Source organism: Terrapene carolina, unplaced genomic scaffold (assembly GCF_002925995.2).
Source record: "Terrapene carolina triunguis isolate 2854851 unplaced genomic scaffold, T_m_triunguis-2.0 Scaffold96, whole genome shotgun sequence".
Lineage (NCBI taxonomy): Eukaryota > Metazoa > Chordata > Testudines > Emydidae > Terrapene > Terrapene triunguis.
In genome coordinates, this window is record NW_020664447.1 from 33,735,433 (window position 1) to 33,755,744 (window position 20,312).

The 20,312-nt window shown below is 48.8% G+C and overlaps 1 protein-coding gene across 1 annotated transcript in view; it reads right to left on the reverse strand.

The window, feature by feature from the left end:
- Positions 1-128: 128 nt before the first annotated feature.
- Positions 129-20,312, reverse strand: part of ARG2 (arginase 2) — a 35,994-nt gene continuing 15,810 nt past the window's right edge. The window contains exons 3-8 of the mRNA XM_026651278.2: positions 9,545-9,722; positions 7,603-7,762; positions 3,469-3,563; positions 3,180-3,284; positions 1,835-1,971; positions 129-375 (exon numbers count right to left, since the gene is read on the reverse strand). Coding sequence (XP_026507063.1) covers positions 170-375; positions 1,835-1,971; positions 3,180-3,284; positions 3,469-3,563; positions 7,603-7,762; positions 9,545-9,722 — 881 coding nt within the window. The 3' untranslated portion in view covers positions 129-169. The remainder of the gene's footprint in view (positions 376-1,834; positions 1,972-3,179; positions 3,285-3,468; positions 3,564-7,602; positions 7,763-9,544; positions 9,723-20,312) is intronic.

Sequence of the window (20,312 nt, forward strand, 5' to 3'; positions counted from 1 at the left end):
TGAATAAAACGTAATCATACAGTAGTTATTGGTCAAATGGAAAAAAACTAGTCTCTTTAAAAAAAAGTAACACTCCAAGTGTTTGACATAGCCATTAATCTAGCCACTCAAGTGCCTCAGCAGAGCCCTGGAATGCCCAATGTGAAGTGTCTTCCACCATCTGGGGGTCCTAAATCCTCACTTGCTCCTCACTGTCTGATTCATCTGGTGAATTAGGTGTTGGGAGTTCATCAAAAACAGTGTGTGCTCCTTCTCTTGTGTGCCCAAAGCACGTTGCTAGCACATCCACTGCAAGACTGGCTGTAGCATTCACTTCCTCCTGAGAGGCTCCAAGCAATGGGTTTACTTCAACCAGGTCTACAGCTGAAAGCAATCCTGAGAAAAAAGTAACAGCCCATCAAACAGCAGGAACAGAAGTCCAGCAAGATACACATCCAGAACCAGGGCAGCTTGAATTCTACTAGTCACCAAGTAGTAGCTCAAGGCTCGTATCCCCAACCTTGCACTTTAAAACACCCTGGGAAAAGGTAAGCCCATCCCCAAGTGCTAGAATTCCAACCACAGTGCTGTCTGTGGCTCTTGCTCAAAGGCTGCTTCTGGCTAGCAGATGTGAATATTGAACCTGTTTGAAGAACCGAACGGGGAGGCTCCTGGGGCCTCTCACATGAGGCAGTACTATTCTACATTATGACTAGCAACTGTGCCACCTCCACCTTTCCCAAGCAGCAGTACAGTGATTATACAGTAACGAAACAAACAGTGAGAACTGTCTAGAAGTAGAGGTTCTGCACGTATCTGGCTGTAGACTTGAAAGCAATGCCTCTTTACATTCTAAAACATCTTACAACCAGAAAGGTGGAAGTTTAAAATGAAGAAAAGATTTGTTCAGCTTCTCTTCCTCCAGAAGTGGCTATTGGCATTTCAGTTATGCTTTTGGAGTTTAACTATGGGAATCAGTGGTTCAGTTCAATGTCTGGCAGTTATACAGCAGAGGTAAGTCTGGTAAAATAGCACTGGCTACCTCGTCCACTTAATATTGAGCCTGTAGCCTAGGTTCAACACTGCTCCAGCTCTGTCCTGCACACAGTATATGAGCACATCTAGATGGAGAGTTAAGATTGTTGAACAAGGAACAGTAACAATCCCTTCTGAGCAAAGGTCCTAAGAAACATAAAAGCCATTTAACTATAAGTGGATTTAATATCTAAAGTGAGGAATCCTAGCCCTAAAGCTTATGGTACCTTTAAAACTTGTTAAATGTGCAGAGCTGAGTTTTAGCAAGACTGGTGTTCTGGGATAGAACAAGTATTTCAGTCACATTCATGGAAGCAAGAGTGATCAGTGGATTGTCAGGGGCTGACTACCACCATAGCATTCTTCAAGTTTTTTTTTCCTAGTGGAAACTTGAACCTGGGGTTTTAGGATCACTTGCAAGATGAGGACCAGATTTTTAGAACTGGGTATGTACAAAATAGTTGTCTAACCATTTTTAATATGCAGTTACCACACTTATGCAAAAAAGGAATACTGATGTAAAACTGGTCATTCGTGCATATGTCAAGTTCTGAAAGTCTGGCCCCATCTATTCATTGCTAAATAAAGTAGGGACCTGTAGCATTGTGATCTACTGTACCATGCCCCTTCAAAATCATTGATGTAAAGTTTACTATTTAGTCCTGTCAGTCTGGTTATAGAGAAGTAACTTGAAATGCATATCAGATTTAAGGTGACCTGTTAATGTCTCAAATAACTTCTTGTAAAGATAGAAGTAGCTTTTGGTGAAGAGGCTTATGTGATAATTGGGTTTAATCAAACACCGCTGGTTGATTCCTACCTGTATTGTGTATTTCCTCCGTAATGTACATGCCTTCCCGATATGTTAATCCACCTAAAACAGGCGTCCCTGTTGCTGGAGCCAGTGAAGGATCAAAAGCATCAATGTCAAAGCTCAGGTGAATTGGTCTTTGTCTTCTGCAGAAAAATAAAATTGATGGTTTGATATTTTGCTATCGTACATGTGGTCAGGACCCCCTGTACTTTACAGCACACTAGAATAAAGTTCTTATTTTCACTTTCCCATTGTTTAAGCCCCCCACGAACTATGGTTCAGAGGTGGGAAAACCAATGAAAAATCAGTCGTTTCTTTATGCTGTAAACTTGTACTTGGACTCCTACAGGGCTGTCCAGGCATGTTAAAAAACTTCCCAAAGCAGAGTTCCTCTTTCTCCCTTACCCTCCTTAAAGCATGTGCCAGGAAAGGGGGAAGCTTGTCACTTCACTAGTACATCATCTGTTCCACCGCACAGCAAAGGTAGCAGTTCCAGCTCTGGCCCCCTAATCCATGCTGTCTGGCTCCATGGAACAGCGCAGAGAGCATTAGCTCAATCTTGTGGGGAAAACTAGAGAGCAAAAGTACTGAATTCCAGGACATCATGTAAGCCCTGAGGCTATGATTAAGATGAATGGGACAAGTCATCTCCCTTACAACTCTAGTTTCAAACTGGCTGCAGACTTGCAGCAGTTAACTCTGAAAACATTAACCAAGAGGAATTTCCAACCCTTAAGGGCTAAAAAAATACCTTCAAGGAAGAGTGAGATTCTGTGCCCATGGAGATTCAGAACCAGAGTGGTGGTATTATGAGCTACCTAAACTCTATGGTTACTATATGTCTGAGCTGCATCAAATGGTGCAGACTTAACCTTTTCCTCAAACTTTAATAGCCAGGTTGTGGATTCTTCAAGATGTGGGTGAAGGAGGCACTTGAGTCCATCCCACATTTGTAGCAGCTAACAGTTACAGTAGGGCTGTTCCTGACGCACTGTGAAGTAGTTTCATTGCAATGCCAGCAAAGAGCCCAAGGATTAAAATCAACAGACTGGACTTGAGTCTTGAAGCATACTTATTGGAAGTTTGCACAGGTGCTAGACATGCTGTGCTTATGCTGTGGATAGGACGGTCACTCAGCTACATTTCACCAGCAGTAACTGAGCACTCCTTTTCCTTTTAAATCATGTACAGAAAGCAGAGAAAGATGTTTTGCTGATACTCAAATGGTGGTGTGAAAAGTAATACTTCAGACTTGCATGGGTTATTCTCTAACAAGTTAACAGCTTACAATTCAGGAACTTATGTTTTGTCTGACACAAGCAGCTTCTGTTCCTCTTCAGTGACAACTTACCTGCTCATTAATTGTTCAAATGTCCTTTCCATAACTTTCTGGATTCCAAGGCGATCAATATCTCTCATTGAGTAGTACTGAATGTCATAGTTCTTCAAAATATAGCTGTTAAAAGAAAATTTTAAAACTTTCTTGCTTTTGGCTAAAACGTTTAGTACTTTAAACCTTACACCCACCCCTCACCACCAGCCCACGCCATTTAAATATGTAGCACTAGCACAAGCAAACATGCAGCTCAGACTTCACCAGTAAGAAAAAGCCCTCCCCTCCACAGTGGTCTTGCACTTACTGTTCAGCAGGATCCACATCCCTCAGACCAATGTAGACAATATCAGATGTTGAGAGGCAGGGCTTTAGCCAGGAAAAGCCAGGAAGCAGCGGCATCTGCAAGCAGAGAATGGTGGTATATAGCTATGAAGCGACTTCGAGTGGCAGCTGTTTAACAAGCTTCCAGTTCACAATGGAAATAATTTTAGGGACTTGTTAAAAAGTTTTGACACTCACTTCCTCATGCTACCCTCTCTCCTCCCAGAGTGAAATCCTCCTGGGGACAGAAAAGCAAGGTCTAATAGATTGGGAACAGGGCTAAATCAAGATTTCCTAACAATCTCAACCTTGCCCCTTTCATACTATTTGTTCTAAAACAAACAGCAGCATTTAAGGAACATAAAAAAAATGAAGTACCTAGTATTGTCTTATGCTGCTGGCTGCCTAGCAGTGTAGGGAAAGCATATAACCTGATAGAATGGGGGGGCTGGTTCTAGTCCTGCTTTAACAATAACTTGCTCTATCATTGATCATGTCACTTAACCTTTCTCGCTCAGTTATACCCATTTCACAGATGGGTACAAGTGCTTGACAAAAGGTATCTTTAAGGCACTTAGATCTATGCACAAGAGGCACTACAAGGTCTCAACTATTTACATGAGACTGTACCATTAAGGTAGAATCAGCTCAACACTGTGGAAACCCCCCCCCCAGAAGTTGCATGCTATGAAATGCCTTTGGTAAAAGGGGCTACCTCACATTAATGGAAGTTGAGCTAGAAAGCAGACTTCCTAGGGAGTAAAACTGTGGCAGCAAGTGCCAATAGAGGAGAGGTCCAACTAGGGTCAACTTCAGTGATAAAGCAATTGTGTCAATGAGATTCCCTCATCCAGTTCTGGTAAACCCTTCCATTGAGTGAGAATAGCAGATTGGCAAGGCCTTTGTACTACAGGGGGCTGAAAATGGCTACTCCTTTGCACCTTTCATACAAGGATGCAAATAAGTTGCAAAGGGGGATCAACATTATCCCCATTTTACTGATTGGGAAACTAGGTTCTGTTATAGCTCTCACCATAGTAACTGAGCACCTCAACCATTACTGAATTTATCCTCCTGTGCAGCAGGGAAGTGTTAATTCTATTTCACAGATGAGAACTAAGGCATACAGAGAAAGTAACTTAAGGGCATGCCAGGATTCTGAGAAATTAACTCAAATCTCTCAAGTTCCAGCCCACTGTCTGTCCCCAAAGTTTTCCCACCTCCAATCACAGTTAGTGATTAGTGTACAGTGTCTCAACAGTGCAATGACAGATGGAATTGAATCTCAGCTCTGACTCAAAATATGGGACTAATTCCTCGACAGCACTTTCACCTGGATGGACAGACGGACAAATAAGGGTAACATTGAATTTCTAGCGCCTGCAGTGGAACTTATGTGGATGGGCTGCAGAAGTAGCAACAGCAAAGTTTTTCCTCTGTAAATAACTGGCAAAGGCTGACGTGAAGAACGTGGGAAATCTCTTTTTATAAACAGCATGTTCTAGGTGATGAATATGCTGTCTGCTTTATGGGGGCAGAGAGGTTTTACACATTTCCAGGAAAGCAGACAATGACTAACTCAAACTGCTGATCTTTAATGGATAATACAGTGAATCCACTGCTAGAAGTCCATCTCTGACCCACCTTCAGTGAACTGCATAAGCCAGAGGCCCAGGACAGACAAAGCAACTTGAAAATGGATAAAAAGATAACCTGTGAACTTAGAGGGTGGGCCACTGAGGTTCAGAGTAAGACAGGCTGCAGGGGGTGCAGACTATCTTGCCCAATTCCAGTGGTGGTGGGGGTGCCTGAACGTGCAAGGAAAGGCTAAAGTTTAGGGAAGACAATATACATATAGGTCTGTTTTAACCCTTTTCCTCTCATGGTCCTATGGATATGTACTTTGAAGAGGCTGTTCAGTGTCCATGCATTTTTTTATACTGATCACAGAAAGTCTAGAGCAGGGATCAAACCCAACTTGGACCTGCTGGTAAACAGGAGTGCAGCGATCTGGAGACCCAGTCTAAGAGGGGGGTGAACTGCAGATTCCACCCTGAGCAAAGTACAAGCACCAGCCTCTCACTGGGAGAGGGTGTCCATGGAGAGGCAGCCTGTGAGGAGCCAAACATACAGCTCACGCTGAGTCATGATTGCTGACATCACTAAGTCAGGGACCTAATAGACTACACCCAGGATTTGGAAGCTAGGAATCCTCTGCAACTATGATGGTGTGATCTTGGGCAAGACAGCATGTGTAAGACATTACTACCTAGTTTAAAGGGCAGGCGGGGACTAGTCTGTGTTTGTACAGCACTTTGAAAAGGCTGTGTAGTAATACAGCTAGAAGAGTAGAACCAGAGTATTCATGCTTCTGGGTGATCGGTCTGAGTGAAGGGGGACCCAGCAAGAGCTACACGAGTTAGGAAGGAGAGGTAAGCTCTCCTCTCCCAGCTATCAGTGCAGTTTATCTATTAAACAAGTACAAATAAAAGATCTGTTCATGCATAATCCCTTCTCTGGTAATTCAGATGTACAGCCAAGCCCGCTACAGGTAAAGCCAAGCCACTGAACTTTCACTTACAAGGCGCTACTGATTAACAATGATTATATAAAAACAACGAGGAGTCTTTGTGGCAAGTTAAAGACTAACAAATTTATTTGGGCATAATCTTTTGTGGGCTAAAACCCATTTCATCAGATGCATGGAGTGGAACATACAGTAGGGAGGTATAAATACACAGCACATGAAAAGATGGGAGTTTCCTTACCAAGGTGGGGGGGTCAGTGCTAACAAGCCCACTTCCACCTTAATTGATGCTCAGTAGAGGTTTCCAGTGCACAAGCAGAGCTAGTTTAGCTTGCAGGATCTGCTGGGAGTTCAGCTCGGGGTGGTTTGGCTGCATAATTTCCTTCCCATTGTGTGTAATGGCGCACTGAACATTTGTTTCAAACAGTCAAATCCTTCCTTTAGGAACAGCCTGATGCATAAGCAGCAGGTACCCAGTACGTGCTGAATGCGCATACTGACAAAGTAGGATATGTGAAGAGAGCCAGATGTTCTGCATTTCCAGCTGCCATTCTCAACCTGCAGGCGGTGACCGTCTCCCATTCTCTAACCTGGAGCCTAGGCTGAAGCAGACATGCTCACTTCTAACTAGGTTCCTGCTGCAGATGCCACAGACACTGTACTGGTTACCATGGCAGCTCCTACAGTATGCTATAGGAACTTGTACCAGGGCTTCCAGGCTGCAGTTGAGGCAGAGTGGTTATTAAATGCCCTAGGTGTACCAATATCAAGCTGCTTTTCTGACTGCTGCAGAAGCAGGCCACTCTTCTTGTGCCTTTAAAGATAACGGTCATCAGCCAGGGCACTTTGCCAAGCAGGCTACAAGCAGCCCTGAGCTGTAACATTTACTAGAATGTCTAGTGCTAGAGCAGTGTATCAGGACAGCCCATGCAGGACTTGCCCCCGACAGGCCCCAAGGTGGTCAAAATATGGAACAGTTCCAAATATAGATGTACAAGGGGGGTGTAAAAGGCATGCGAGCTATGCAGGGATGAGCTTGGCACAGCTCCTACAGGCTCAAACAGGGGAGGCTCCCTTTTTGGCTCACCCGGCAGAACTGCTGCCTGCGCACTACAACAGTCTCCGTGTATTGGCTACAAGAATATGCAGGTTCCACACGCTGTCCAGTTGCTGGACTAGAGCCTTTGCTGATGCATTAGGTCTGTTTTAGCACAGGAGACTGAGTGGCAATGGGACATGAAGTCTCTCACCTCCAACTTCAAATCTAGATCAAGCAACTTATGTGACATGGGCTGATGCTCTCCATCCAGTTCCTAGCAGACGTGTCTATTACAAAATCCAGTAGCACCCCGGCAGTAAGTGCCCCCAGGTGGCAGTATCTACAAAGAGGCCAAGAGCTGAGTAAGGAATGTCTCTCTCAGCACTAGCAGATTATAGACATAGGATGCCTGTAACTTTATCTTATCTAGGGGATAAATGGGAGATCAGCCTCAGGGGCAGATAAGCCAGCACCTTTCACCAGAATTGAAATTAAACAGTGTGCTGTACAGTCACCTCCCCCCACCCCCAACAAAACCTAGAGCCACTTACTTTATCCTGGAGCTCTCGTAACAGAAATGAGACTGGCTGTCCATGGAGGTTTCCAGATTGAGTTGTGAGAGGGGTGTTGATATCCGCGTGTGCATCCACCCAGATCACACAGAGGTGAGGGCACTGCCGTGTGTGGCCACTGATGGAACCAAGCGCCAAGCTGAAAAAGTACATAAAAAACCTGTGTCCTACTGAACAATTCCAGGGGCTATGATAAGCGAGGTTGCCACATTTCAAATGTCCAATATTTGCATTGCAGCAGCTCATCCCAGTGAGACCTGCCATCACCACACGAACATCGGTGTGACGTGTATCACTATGCATCATGATTCTGCATTAGCCCACAGGAGACTGGGCTACCTTTCATAAAACTCTGCAGGAGTATACTAGTACTGGGATATGGGGGCAGGGCTTTGCTTTCTTACCAAGAGCTCTAGCCTTCACCTGTCCCAGGTCCAGATGAGCATCAACAGAACCCATCTCACCCCCACCTAGCAGGCTCATCTTGCACAGTCACCAACCGAACTCTCTGCTGCCTCCCTATTGTTGGCTCCAGTCATTTTGCCTCATTTCGACACAGTCCACCTCCTCCCTGCTGTTCCCAGTCTGGGGGCGGAGACAGAAGAGGAATGGGATATTTGGAGGAGGGGAAAGAAGAGGATATACTAGGGGCAGGCAAACTTTGGCATGAGGGCCGCATCTGGTTTCCAAAATTGTATGGAGGGCCGGGTAGGGGAGGCTGTGCCTCCCCAAACAGCCAGGTGTGACCCGGCCCCGCCCCCTATCCGACCCCCCCTGCTTCTCACCCCCTGATGCCCCCCGCCCCGGGACTCCTGCCCCATCCACCCCCCTGTTCCCTGTCCCCTGACAGCCCCCAGACTCCCCAGCGCCCCATCCAACCCCCCTCTCCTTCCTGACTGCCCCCTGGGGATCCCTGCCCCCATTCAACCCCCCTGTTCCCTGCCCTCTGACCACACCACCCCCTATCCACACCCCCGAACTCCCCTGCCCTCTATCCAACCCCCGCACTCCCTGCGCCCTTACCGCACTGCCTGGAGCACCGGTGGCTGGCGGCACTACAGCCGCACCACCCAGAGCACCAAGACAGGCAGCCATGTCGCCCAGCTGGAGCCAGCCATGCCACCACGCAGCACAGAGCACCGGGTCAGACCCCAGCTCTGCAGCTGCGCTGCTCGGCAAAAGCTCGCAGCCCAGAGCATTGCGCCAGCGGCGGGGCGAGCTGAGGCTGTGGAGGAGGGGGGACAGCAGGAGAGGGGCCGGGTAGGAGGGTCCTACGGGCCAGATGTGGCCCATGGGCGGTAGTTTGCCCACCTCTGGGTTACACGGAGGTAGATTTAGGACTCACTCTCTTATCACAGGGCTCACTAGCCCCTCCCCCAAAATCCTTTAGGAACTAGCTGATCCCCAAAGAATTACACACCTGTCCTAAGGGTTAGTGTCTTGCAAGCTCCCTAAAAATAGGTCCACAAAAGTCAACACAGGTGAAACTAACCGTATGAATTCCCTCAAAAAAGGGCAGCTTCATTAGTTTTTAATACTTGCAGCTTCCAGAAGAATTTGGAAACAAGTGGCCGCTGTCTGTTACTTTCTAAGATCACTTTTTTATTCTGCTGGTTCATGGAGTCACAGAATTAAAGACAAAACAAATGTCATGTCCCCACATGGTACTGCCAGGAAAGGAGGAAGGGGCCTTCAACACTGCAGGGCCTGGGAGTAGCAGACACTCATAGCATTATCATCACGCAAGCAACTTTGACACTCTCCCAATCTATGCCTTGCAGAGCATCCATGGCCCCAGACCCCTCGTCCTTTCATCTCAGTTTTGATTTACACCAACAAAAGGAGCTACTCCACCTCACACAGCTTATGGTCAATCTGTGGCATTCAATGGCATCCACCACTTTCATCCGGCTTGACTCACCTATGGTCACCTCCCATAGTTACACAGCTATGTCCAGCAGCCACTGCTCCGCTCACAGCGTCAGCCAGCACCTGGCTGGCTAATCCCACAGAGCGTGGGTATTTGACCAGGTTGTTGTACAGCTCGTCATTGGGCACTTGAGTGAAACTCAGATCTCCAAAGTCGTACACTTGGCAACCTGGTAACACACACAGCAGCAAAAAGCAAAAGGTTAAGTGTGGATTCAAGTACCCCAAAAGGCATTCTAAATACACTCACAATGGCTGGGTTATGCCAAAAGAAGCAGGGCTTAGGCTGGGGAGCACCTGTAGCTCACCAGTGACTATTAGGAGACTGCCCTACCAGGCACCCCGCCAACTTACTACATCAACAGCACTGATTCAGCCATTAGAAAGAGAGCTCTGAAATTTCCAGCCAGCTCTGGCTGGAGTTAAGTGTGTTACACAGAGAAACCGCCACAGGGCTCCCATCCCACTGGGCAGAGCAGAACACTGCAACGGAGCTATGGGATTCTCAGATACATATTCAGCAGATGGTGAGGGTTGCAGAGTAAACAAGAAATTAGAGACGGCTTCCTGAAAGACTCCCCTGATGTGTGCACACCTACCCACTAACAATTAACAGCATTACCATTTTAGGGTCCATTTACATACTAGACATACTAAGGCAACACAGCCAGTCAATAAGTATCAAGTGTCTTGGGCTGATGGACCTCTGAATTATTGAAATTTTCCACGTTCCTTTGATCTGCCACAGGCTCAAAACTTTGATGATGTTCTTTACAAATGTCTCCAGATCTGTCGAAATTTCCACAGTGTAACAAGACAAGGACCTTGGCTGAAGATGGGCAGGTATGTTTAAGGGCTGGTCCACACTACCCGCCTAATTCGGCGGGTAGAGATCGATCTTCTGGGATCGATTTATCGCGTCTCATCTGGACGCGATAGATCGATCCCAGAAGCGCTCCCCCGTCGACTGCGGAACTCCTGCTCGCCGAGAGGAGGAAGCGCTATCGACGGGGGAGCCTGCCTGCGCCGCGTGGACCCGAAGTAAGTACTTTTAGTTCGATATAGGAAACGTCGACTTCAGCCACGCTATTCTCGTAGCTGAAGTTGCGTTTCCTATATCGATCCCCCGCCCCAGTGTGGACCAGCCCTCAGTGAGCTACAGTGGCACAGGGAGAGCAGATACAGAAGGGCAGTTCCCTACCTGTTAAACAGTGCAATGAAGTAGAGGGCTGCTGAAAAATGAGCGCAGGGTGAAGAGTAAAAAGCCTCAGAGACACAAGTGCCACCTTTTTTGTTCTCTCTTACAGGACGTTAATTTATGTCCAGGCAGAATGATTTTGTGCCTTCATGCCATGTTTTGACATTGCTCAGGACACCACCACATGTAATGGTGCTATAAGACCAAAGAAAAACATTCAGGACTCCTATTAATCCTACACACTGGACAGACATATGGAACTCAAGCGCCAGAAGTTTTCCCCTCAGCAGTATCCGTAGGGGACCGCCTCTGGCGCCCCCTGGAGTGGCGTGCGCGCACACACACACACAGAGTGATATAAGGGGCGCTGCCAGCTCCCCCCACCCTCAGTTCCTTCTTGCTGGAAACTCCGACAGTGAGGAAGGAGGGCGGGTTGTGGAAGGGACATGAGCAACACATCTCGAACAACACCAGGTATGGAAAAGGTAACTGTCTTTTCTTCTTCAGGTGCTTGCTCATGTCCATTCTATATTACGTGACTCCCAAGCAGTGCCAACAGAGGCAGGTAGGCGTTCATGGACGTGTAGATTGCAATACAGCTGTGCCAAACCCAGTGTCTGGCTTGCTTAGTGATGGCGTAGTACGCCGTGAACGTGTGAACTGAAGACCACATCATGGCTCTGCATGTGTCCTGGATGGGAACGTGCGCCAAGAAGGCCGCCGAGGATGCCTGAGCTCTGGTCAAGTTGGCCCTCATGACTGGCAATGATGGGACCTGTGCCAGCTTGTAACAGGTCTGAATGCAGGAGGTGATACAGTTGAAAATCCTCTGCGATGACACTGGAAGGCCCTTCATCCTCTCCACTGTCGCAATGAAGAGCTGGGTCGATCTGCGGAAGGGCTTGGTATGCTCCAGGTAAAACACCAGAGGCACCTCTGACGACCAGGGCATGCAGCCTCCTTTCCTCCCCAGTGGCTTGCGGCAAAACACCGGGAGGAAGATGCCCTAGTTAACATGGAAGGAAGACACCATCTTCGGCAGAAAGGCCAGATGGGGTTGCAGTTGAACTTTGTCCTTGAAGAACACCGTATACGGCAGCTCTGATGTCAGGGCTTGAAGCTCCGACACTCGTCTCATGGATGTTATCACCACGAGGAATGCGACCTTCCATGACAGGTGGGAGAGGGAGCAGGAGCCCATAGGCTCAAAGGGCAGGCCCATGAGCCTAGAAAGAACCAAGTTAAGGTACCACTGTGGGACAAGAGCCCGGGCCGGTGGGAAGAGTCTCTCAAGGCCTCTCAGGAATCAGACGAACATGTCACGGGAAAACCCTGTCTGACCTTGGATCGGCAGGTGAAAAGCGAAGATAGCTGCAAGGAGCACTTTGATGGAAGAGAGGAACAGTCCCTGGTTCTTAAGATGCAGCAGGTAATCTAAGATAGATTGTAAAGGGGAGCACATTGGAGAGATGCTACGCTGAGACACCCAGTGGGAGAACCTCGTCCATTTGGCCAGGTAGGTTGCTCTAGTGGAAGGCTTCCTGCTTTCCAAGAGGATTTGCTGGATCTCATTAGAGCAGGCCTGCTCCTCCAAATTCAGCCACGTAGAATCCAAGCCATGATGTGGAGGGAGGCGAGGTTGGGGTGCAGGAGACGCCCATGATCCCACGAGAGCAAATCCGGTCGGTTGGGAAGGGGCCAGGGAGCAGCCACTGCTAGGTCAATCAGCATGCCGAACCAATATTGGCGCGGTCATGCCGGGGCAACCATGACGACTTGGGCCTTGTCTCTCTTGACCTTTGACAGAACTCTGCTGCTGAGTGGGATCGGCGGGAACGTGTACATCAGAGCACTCGACCATGACAGGAGTAAGGCATTGGAGAGGGAGTCTTTGCCCAGGCCTTGTAGGGAACAGAAGCGATGACATTTCTTGTTCTGTCTGGTGGCAAACAGGTCCACTTGGGGAGTTCCCGACCTCTGGAAGAGAGTCGGGGCTACCTCTGGATGGAGCAACCACTTGTGGTGAGAGGAAAATGATCTGATGAGGCGATCTGCCAGCATGTTCCTGACACTGGGGAGGTGACAGGCCTCCAGTTGGATCACGTGGTCTATGCAGAAATCCCACAACTGGAGCACCTCTTGGCAGAGGGCCGATGAGCATGCTCCCCCTTGCCTGTTGATGTAAAACATCAAGGCCTTATTGTCCATCAACACTCTCACCACCTTGTCTGCAAGGTGCAGTAGAAAGACTCCGCAGGCCAAGCATACACATAAACATCAAGTTGCTCAGAGTGGTAACGTAATCTCTTCCGGGGACCACATGCCCTGGGTCTGGAGGCCACGGAGAGGTGCTCCCCAGCCGAGGTGTCAGATATCAACTCGATCGAGTGATGAGGGCTGTCGAATGGAACTCTCCAGGACTGCCCTGGGGTTGGTCCACCATTGTAGCAAAGTAAGTATTGTCGGTGGGATGGTAACGACCTTTTCCAGGTGATCTCTGGACTGGGAACAGACCGTCACCAGCCACTGCTGTAAGGGCTGCATCCTGAGCCTGGCATGGCAGAAGACATGTACATGCTGCCATGTGTCCCAGCAGAGGCAGGGAAACCCTGGCCGTGGTCAGGGGGAACGCGGAGACTCCCGCGATGAGGTCCACCATCTTCTGGAACCTCTCCTGCGGGAGAAACACTCTGGCACAGGTGGAGTCAAGCACCACTCCGATGAACTCTATCCTCTGCACCAGAACGAACATCGACCTTTTGTCATTTACCAGCAGGCTCAGGGATCAGCATCACGACATCCCTTTGATCTTGGGACCTGGAGCAGCTGTTGACGAGCCAGTCGGCTAGGTACAGGCAGATCTGGATATCTCGATATCTGAGGTAAGCGGCTAGTAGCAACATGCACTTGGTGAACACCCTCAGTGCTGTCATGAGGCCAAATGGGAGGACCACAAACTGATAGTGGTCGGCTCCCACCGTGAAACATAGGAAGCGTCTTTGACCTTGAAAGATCGCTATGTGGAAATATGAGTCCTTCAAATCAAGGGCAGCATACAAGTCTCCCAGATCCAGGGAGGGGATGATGGAGGCCAAGGAGACCATGCGGAACTTCAGCTTCTTTAAGTATTTGTTGAGGTCTCGCAGGTCCAGGATGGGCTGTAGACCGCCCTTGGCCTTTAACATTAAGAAGTACCGGGAATAGAACCTCTTGTTCCTGTACTTGCAAGGAACCTTTTCCACCGCCCCCATCTGTAGCAACCCTTATACCTCCTGTGTGAGAAGACTCTTGTGATGGGGTCCCTGAAGAGGGACGGGGGGGGGGTACAGTGGCGTAGCCAGGGTTGCAGCCGAGGAGGAGCGGCAGCGAAAAAAGGCACCGGTCCTTCGGTGGCATTTTGGCGGCCCTGCGCATGCGCCGGGCCACCCCGCTTCCCCATCCAGAGCGCTGTCCAGGGCACCGAGACCCCCGGCAATGCTCTCAGGGCCGGAGCGCCGGGAGCCGGCCAGCCCGCGGCCCCGTTCCGCCGGCCGGCCGGAGCGCCACTTTTGGGGAATGTGGGGTCAGGGGAAGCGCTAGCTACGCTACTGGGTGGGTAGAAAGAAACTGGAAGGTATAACCTTGCGCCACAGTATTGAGGACCCAGCGGTCCGAAGTTATAGTGGTCCATGCGGGGAGGATAAAAGAAAGGTGGTTGGAAACAGCGGGAAAGACTGATCCGGGGCATAGTCTGTTACATCGCCCTTGAGCGCATCCTCAAAACACTCGCTTGCCTCCCTGCTTGAGCCCGATTGGGCAGAGAATGGAGGGGTGTGGCTTGGGTGGCACTTGTAGCTCCTACTCTTCTTTTGGGGCAGCTCCTGCCGGGTTTGGCTCCCTTGACCCTGAGATGGCTGCGGTTTGAACCGCTTCCAGGCTGGACTGGGGACGTACAGCCCTAGAGCTTTCAGGGTAGTGCGGGAGTCTCAGTCCATGCAGCTTACTGTCAAGTCTGCTCTGCAAACAGGGCCTGGCCGTCGAAGGGGAGGTCCTGCATCGACTGCTGAGCCTCAGTTGACAGACCTGAGAGGAGCAGCCAGGATGCCCTCTGCTTGGAAATGGCCGAGGCCACGGTGCGAGCCATGGAGTCTGCTGCAGCTGAGGCTACTTGGAGTGCTGCTCTGGCCGCAGCTGTGCCCTCTTTGAAGATCGCCCGGAACGCCTTCCTTGCTCCTTCGGGCAGCAAGACCTCAAATTTGGCCATGGTCTGCCACATGTTGTAGTCGCAGCGGCAAGGAGGGCTTGGTGATTGGCTACTCTCAACTGAAAGCTGGAAGACTAATACATTTTCGCCCAAACAGATCCAGTCTCTTCGAGTCTTTATTCTTGGGCGTAGACCCAGGTTAACCAGAGGGAGAGGCAATGGCCTCAACTATGAGGGAGTTTGGGGCTGGGCGAGTATAGAGATACTCATTGCCTTTAGCTGGCACAAAATATTTGGGCTCAGCCCTTTTTGAAATGGATGGCAGGGAGGAGGAGGTTTGCCATAGGGCATTAATAATTTTCGAAAACCCTTCATGTAGGGATAATGCCACGCTGGCAGGTGCCATGGAACAAAGGACGTCAAACAGTGAGTCCAACAGCTCCTCAAGTTCCTCTGCCTGGAGCCCCAGATTAGAGATGACCCTCTTCAAAAGCTCCTGATGAACCTTGGCATCATCTTGTTGAACTGGGTGAGGGGGACCCGTAATAGCTTCGCCCGACGACGATGAGGATGAAGCCAGTGCCAAGGGATCTACCAGATGCCCTGGTAGTCCAATTGGCTGCTCCCCTAGGTCCACATGGGCTTGGGAGGGTCTTTCCCTGTAGGGCCTCCACTTCTGGAGGAGGACGGGATGCTGCAGCCGATGGCCTATCTGAGGCCCCCACCACTGACTGGGCGGCCTGTGCAGGCTGGGTAAACCCCCACAGGTTCCAAGGGTACCACGCCACCGGCGATTGGCCAGGGGGCCACGGGGTCAGTTGCAGCGCCGATTATGTGGACTGTACCACTGGTGCCGGGGTTTGTCCCGCTGACAAGGACTTCTGTTCAGTGCCAGAGTCGTAAGCGGAGCGGTTGCTGCGGAGTGACCATGACCAGCTGCCCTCCTCCATGCGGTGCTGGCCACTGTGTCTCAACGTTGACCTGTCTGATCGAGACGAGTTCCTCACGTGGGCCCTCGGGGATCTTCGGCATCCGGCAGACCAGCATTGGTAGACTGGCGATCTACACCTCACGCTGCTTAACCGGTACTGGGACCGGAAGTCAGAGAGGGCTGGTCGTTGGGAGGATCTTCCCGATCGTGGGGATTTGCATCTCGGCAACAGGTGCCAGCAGGCGGGTGACCGGTAGCTCCGTTCAACCAATTGGTCACGTGATCGATGCTGAGGCATTGGAGACATGAGGGGTTGGTCTCGATGCTCATGCCGGGGGGCGCATGCCTCTGCAGGTTTGCTCCAAGTTACTGGCGAGCTGTGCCTCAAATCCAGCTGTCAGTGCACAGGGTCTGGAGACCTTAGAGGGCTTCTCTGAGCCTGCCTCCCTACTTTTGAAGCATGACGGCTCCATGCAGGTGAGCGCTGGTGGGACGTTCCCCACGAGGGGGAGCGGTGCCGCTCAGGTGGGGACACGCGGAATGGTCCCAAGACGGATTTACCCTTGGACTTGGGTACCACTGGAGCTGGTGTGGGTGATACCAGTAGCGTCAGGGCCTCGGGTGTCGACGGGACTTACAGTGACAGAGGCCCTTGTCACTGTCCAGTGAGGCAGGCATAGTATGGGAGGTGCTAGACCGCTCAACTTGAGCTAGGGCCCAACTCCCTGACAGAGGTGTTGAGCCACCCAGCACAGGTCTTGGCTCTCCTCCAGCCCTCTCCTTTCCCTTACGGGATGTGGGAGATTTTCCCCTCACGGTCCTCTTGGGCTTCTTGGCCAGGGCAGGGGATCGGTGCCAGCTCGTAGGTGGTGCTGTCAGGGCGCACTGCACCAGCACTGCAGTGTTCGGGGCCAAGTCGGACCTTTACTCCAGTGCCAGGGTCAGCGCCAACTCCATCAGGAGTGCCCTGAGACGGATGTCTCTCTCCTTTTTTGTTCAGGGTTTGACTGATTTACAGATGCGACACTTATCGCTTATGTGTCCTTCGCCTAGACACCTTAAACAATTAGCGTGCGGGTCACTGATGGGCATAGGTTGCTTACAACGATCGCATGGCTTAAAGCCTGGGGACCGGGGCATGCCCCGTCCCTAGACTGAGTCCTGTCTGGGACCAACTAACTAGAACTAACTAAATACAACTATTTTACAAGAAAAAATGTTTGAGAGACACACTGAACAAAACAAAAAGCTAGCCGAAGCAGACGACGTTCTGGCACCGTCACTGGCAGCAAGAATGAACTGAAGGTGGGGGGAGCCATGTGTGCGCCGCTTCAAGGGACGCCAGAGCCGGTCCCCTACGGATACCACTGAGGGAAAAAACTTACGGCACCAGAGCATGCGGCGAGCACACACACCTAGTATGGAATGGACATGAGCAAGCACCTGAAGAACTCTTGTATAAGGGGCATAAAACAAGGATTTCTGCTCTTCTCCACAGTATGTAGGACTTTACAACTAGCTGGGTGCACTACAGGGCAGAGTATCTCCTTCCTCTGACGGATTGGTTACTGGTCACTGCCAGAGGTAAGATCCAATCATGTTTAGCAAATTCAGGGTTTATGACTTTCTCACCACATCTGCAGACCTAGCAGGACAAAGCTTTCTTCACTAACAAAGTCAGCATACTTAGAAAGTCTTAAATGCCTTGAGTCATAATTCACTGTGCTAGGATGTCTCACCTAGTGACCGTGACCATATTCAGTGGCTATTGTAGAAGTCCCATTGTCAAATACTATAAAGAAAAATCTTGGGGCTGCATCTTTAAAAGGGTATTTCACCAGTATAAAATAAATATGACTTATTGGGATGGTGGGATACAAACCCCACCCCAGGTAGGAATGGGTTAAAGAATTAAAATGGGGCCAAGTGGCCCCACCCTGGTGCACCTTCAAGTTATGTCACGAGTGGAGGGAGACTTCAAAAGGGGTGAAGCTCAGCTCAGTAGCAGGTTGCTCCAGGAGGAGGACAGATGGCTAGTCCCCCAGTTTCCAGGGAGAGGCCTGACACACAACAGAGCCTGCACCCTTGCCTGTGAATGGGCCAGGCTCTCTGAAGTGAAGGCAGGCTGGACTACATGCTCCGGTTGCTAACCAGCAGAGACAGAGCTGGACTGTGACTTAACCAAGGCCATTCCCCCTTCGCGCCCTCCCCCCCCATTCCAAAGGAAGAGAAGCCAGCAGCTCACCTGGGACTGGCTGTTTTGTTTTCCTAGTCTGTGTTCTTTTCTTTGTTCCCTTGGAGCCCTGGAAGGGGTAAGTCTCCAAAGGAACTCAGCTGAAGGGCTGAAATTCTGTCCTAAGCCCTTTGCTACTGACTGCCCCAATCTGGAGGACTAGAACCTGAGTAAGTACATAACTCCATCACACCCCAAAGGGGTACTGCAAAGGGATCAGAACCATGACACCGCCACACCAACTTTCACAGCATTTTAACAAACAAGGTCACACTATGTAAATGAACCAAAGTCAACTGGATACCAACTGGAGAGAGAGGCAATTCACTGAAATGAATACCTTCAAAACTGTTTACAACCCCCTGGAAATAAAACTAAAAATATTTTTAAAAAGACACAGCATCTTCAAGAAGGGTTTCCCTCTCCATTTCCTGTTTTTGTTATGGAAATATTCGTACAAAAATAACTGCAAAAAGTTAGGGCTTGGAGCAAGAATAAGCAGGACAGTAAATAACTCTTGAAGGATGGTTTAGCAGCTTGACTTTTTCCAGCAACGTGCCTATCTCTGACACATCAAATGCTTTCTGTAGTTGCAGAGTCTGGCTCAAATTTCTCTGGATGACTTAACAGTCTTGGCTGAGAATGTGCATCTGAGAAGACTACATGAAAACACTCTCGGGAGCAAACACTCGCCTGCTCCTGGAACCTTTACGATAAACTCTTCTTACTAGATATTATTTAAGCACCAGAGGCTGGGATTTTAGATAAGCAAGACAAGGGTCCTACTCCAAGGATCTTGCAAGCTGTATTAGAAATTTTATTAAAGCTAATGTTAAAAAATTATATAATACATAGGTTGGGGAAAGAGTGCCTGTACATCTGGGTATAGTGCTTAGATTATCCACAAATACAAAGTTTGTTTTTAAAGTCACATGATACATAGAGTACATAATCAGCAATAACCCACATTTTGGTGAATAGATTTAACAATACAGTTTAGATATTAGAATCCAAATACTCAGGTACGTCACTCCTGAAAAGTTGTACAGAGATTTGGTTGTGGAAAGCAAAATATATCAATGAGTGGAGATTGTCCCTCAGTAATTGAGAATTCGGTAGATTGTCCATTTAGAAAATACAATCCATGAGGAAAGTATTTGTTACTTTCCTGACTGTGCTTACTACAACTAACAAGAAGCACACACACACACACACACACACACTAAATAGGCTGGGACGCTAGAGAACTGACTGGTGACCTTGAGATAACTTTATATATTATATATAGAGAGTTATATATATTGTTCATTTCACTTGTTGTTTCACTCTGCCATTCAACAGACACACAAATGAGAGGCTAGGAGCTGGCAGTAAGTGTTGGTTCATCATTCTAACTTCAGCTCCTGGGCAGCTGATCTGCTGATCATAATATCTTAGTAGTCTACTAAGATATTATGATCAGCTGCCCAGGAGCTGAAGTTAGAATGATGAACCAACACTTACTGCCAGCTCCTAGCCTCTCATTTGTGTGTCTGTTGAATGGCAGAGTGAAACAACAAGTGAAATGAACAAGAATTTAAGTCGATTTCACTTATACTTATTATAGTCATTTTCCAATCAGTTTCGTTTCAGGTCTTATGCAGCAGCATCATAATTGTAGCCAAGTTTGGAACACAGAAACTGCCATACTGGATCAGCGTAGTCCATCTAGTGCAGCATTCTTTAAAACAAATAAAACCCATAAAAACAAACAAAAAGGCCAACAAATGGTACTTGGCTGTTAATCAAGTATGCAGACAGAGTACATGGAGTATGTGCACCCAGCTCTGGAAATAGAGTTATTCTCTCTCTAGTCTTCCTGGAAAGACACTTTTGAGTTACTTTATATGAAGGATGCTATGGCTTTAACTGCAGCAGCTCCCAGTAAGGCTAGAGAGAACCTACTGCAGAAGATTAAGAACAGAAAACTACTGCGACAATTCAGCCCTTCTCCAGCATCTTCTCCAAAAAAAACCTCAAAGCACCTAACAACTATTAGTGAATATATTATTCATTATTTATATTACTAAAAGCCTAACAACCCCCCTATTAATTACCTATAGTATCCCCTCCACCCCCCAATACAGATGGGGGAAACTGAGGGTTGGAATAGCTAACTGATCTTCTTAAGGTCATACATATATTCGGTGAAAAAGCCAGAAACAGAGCAAAATCT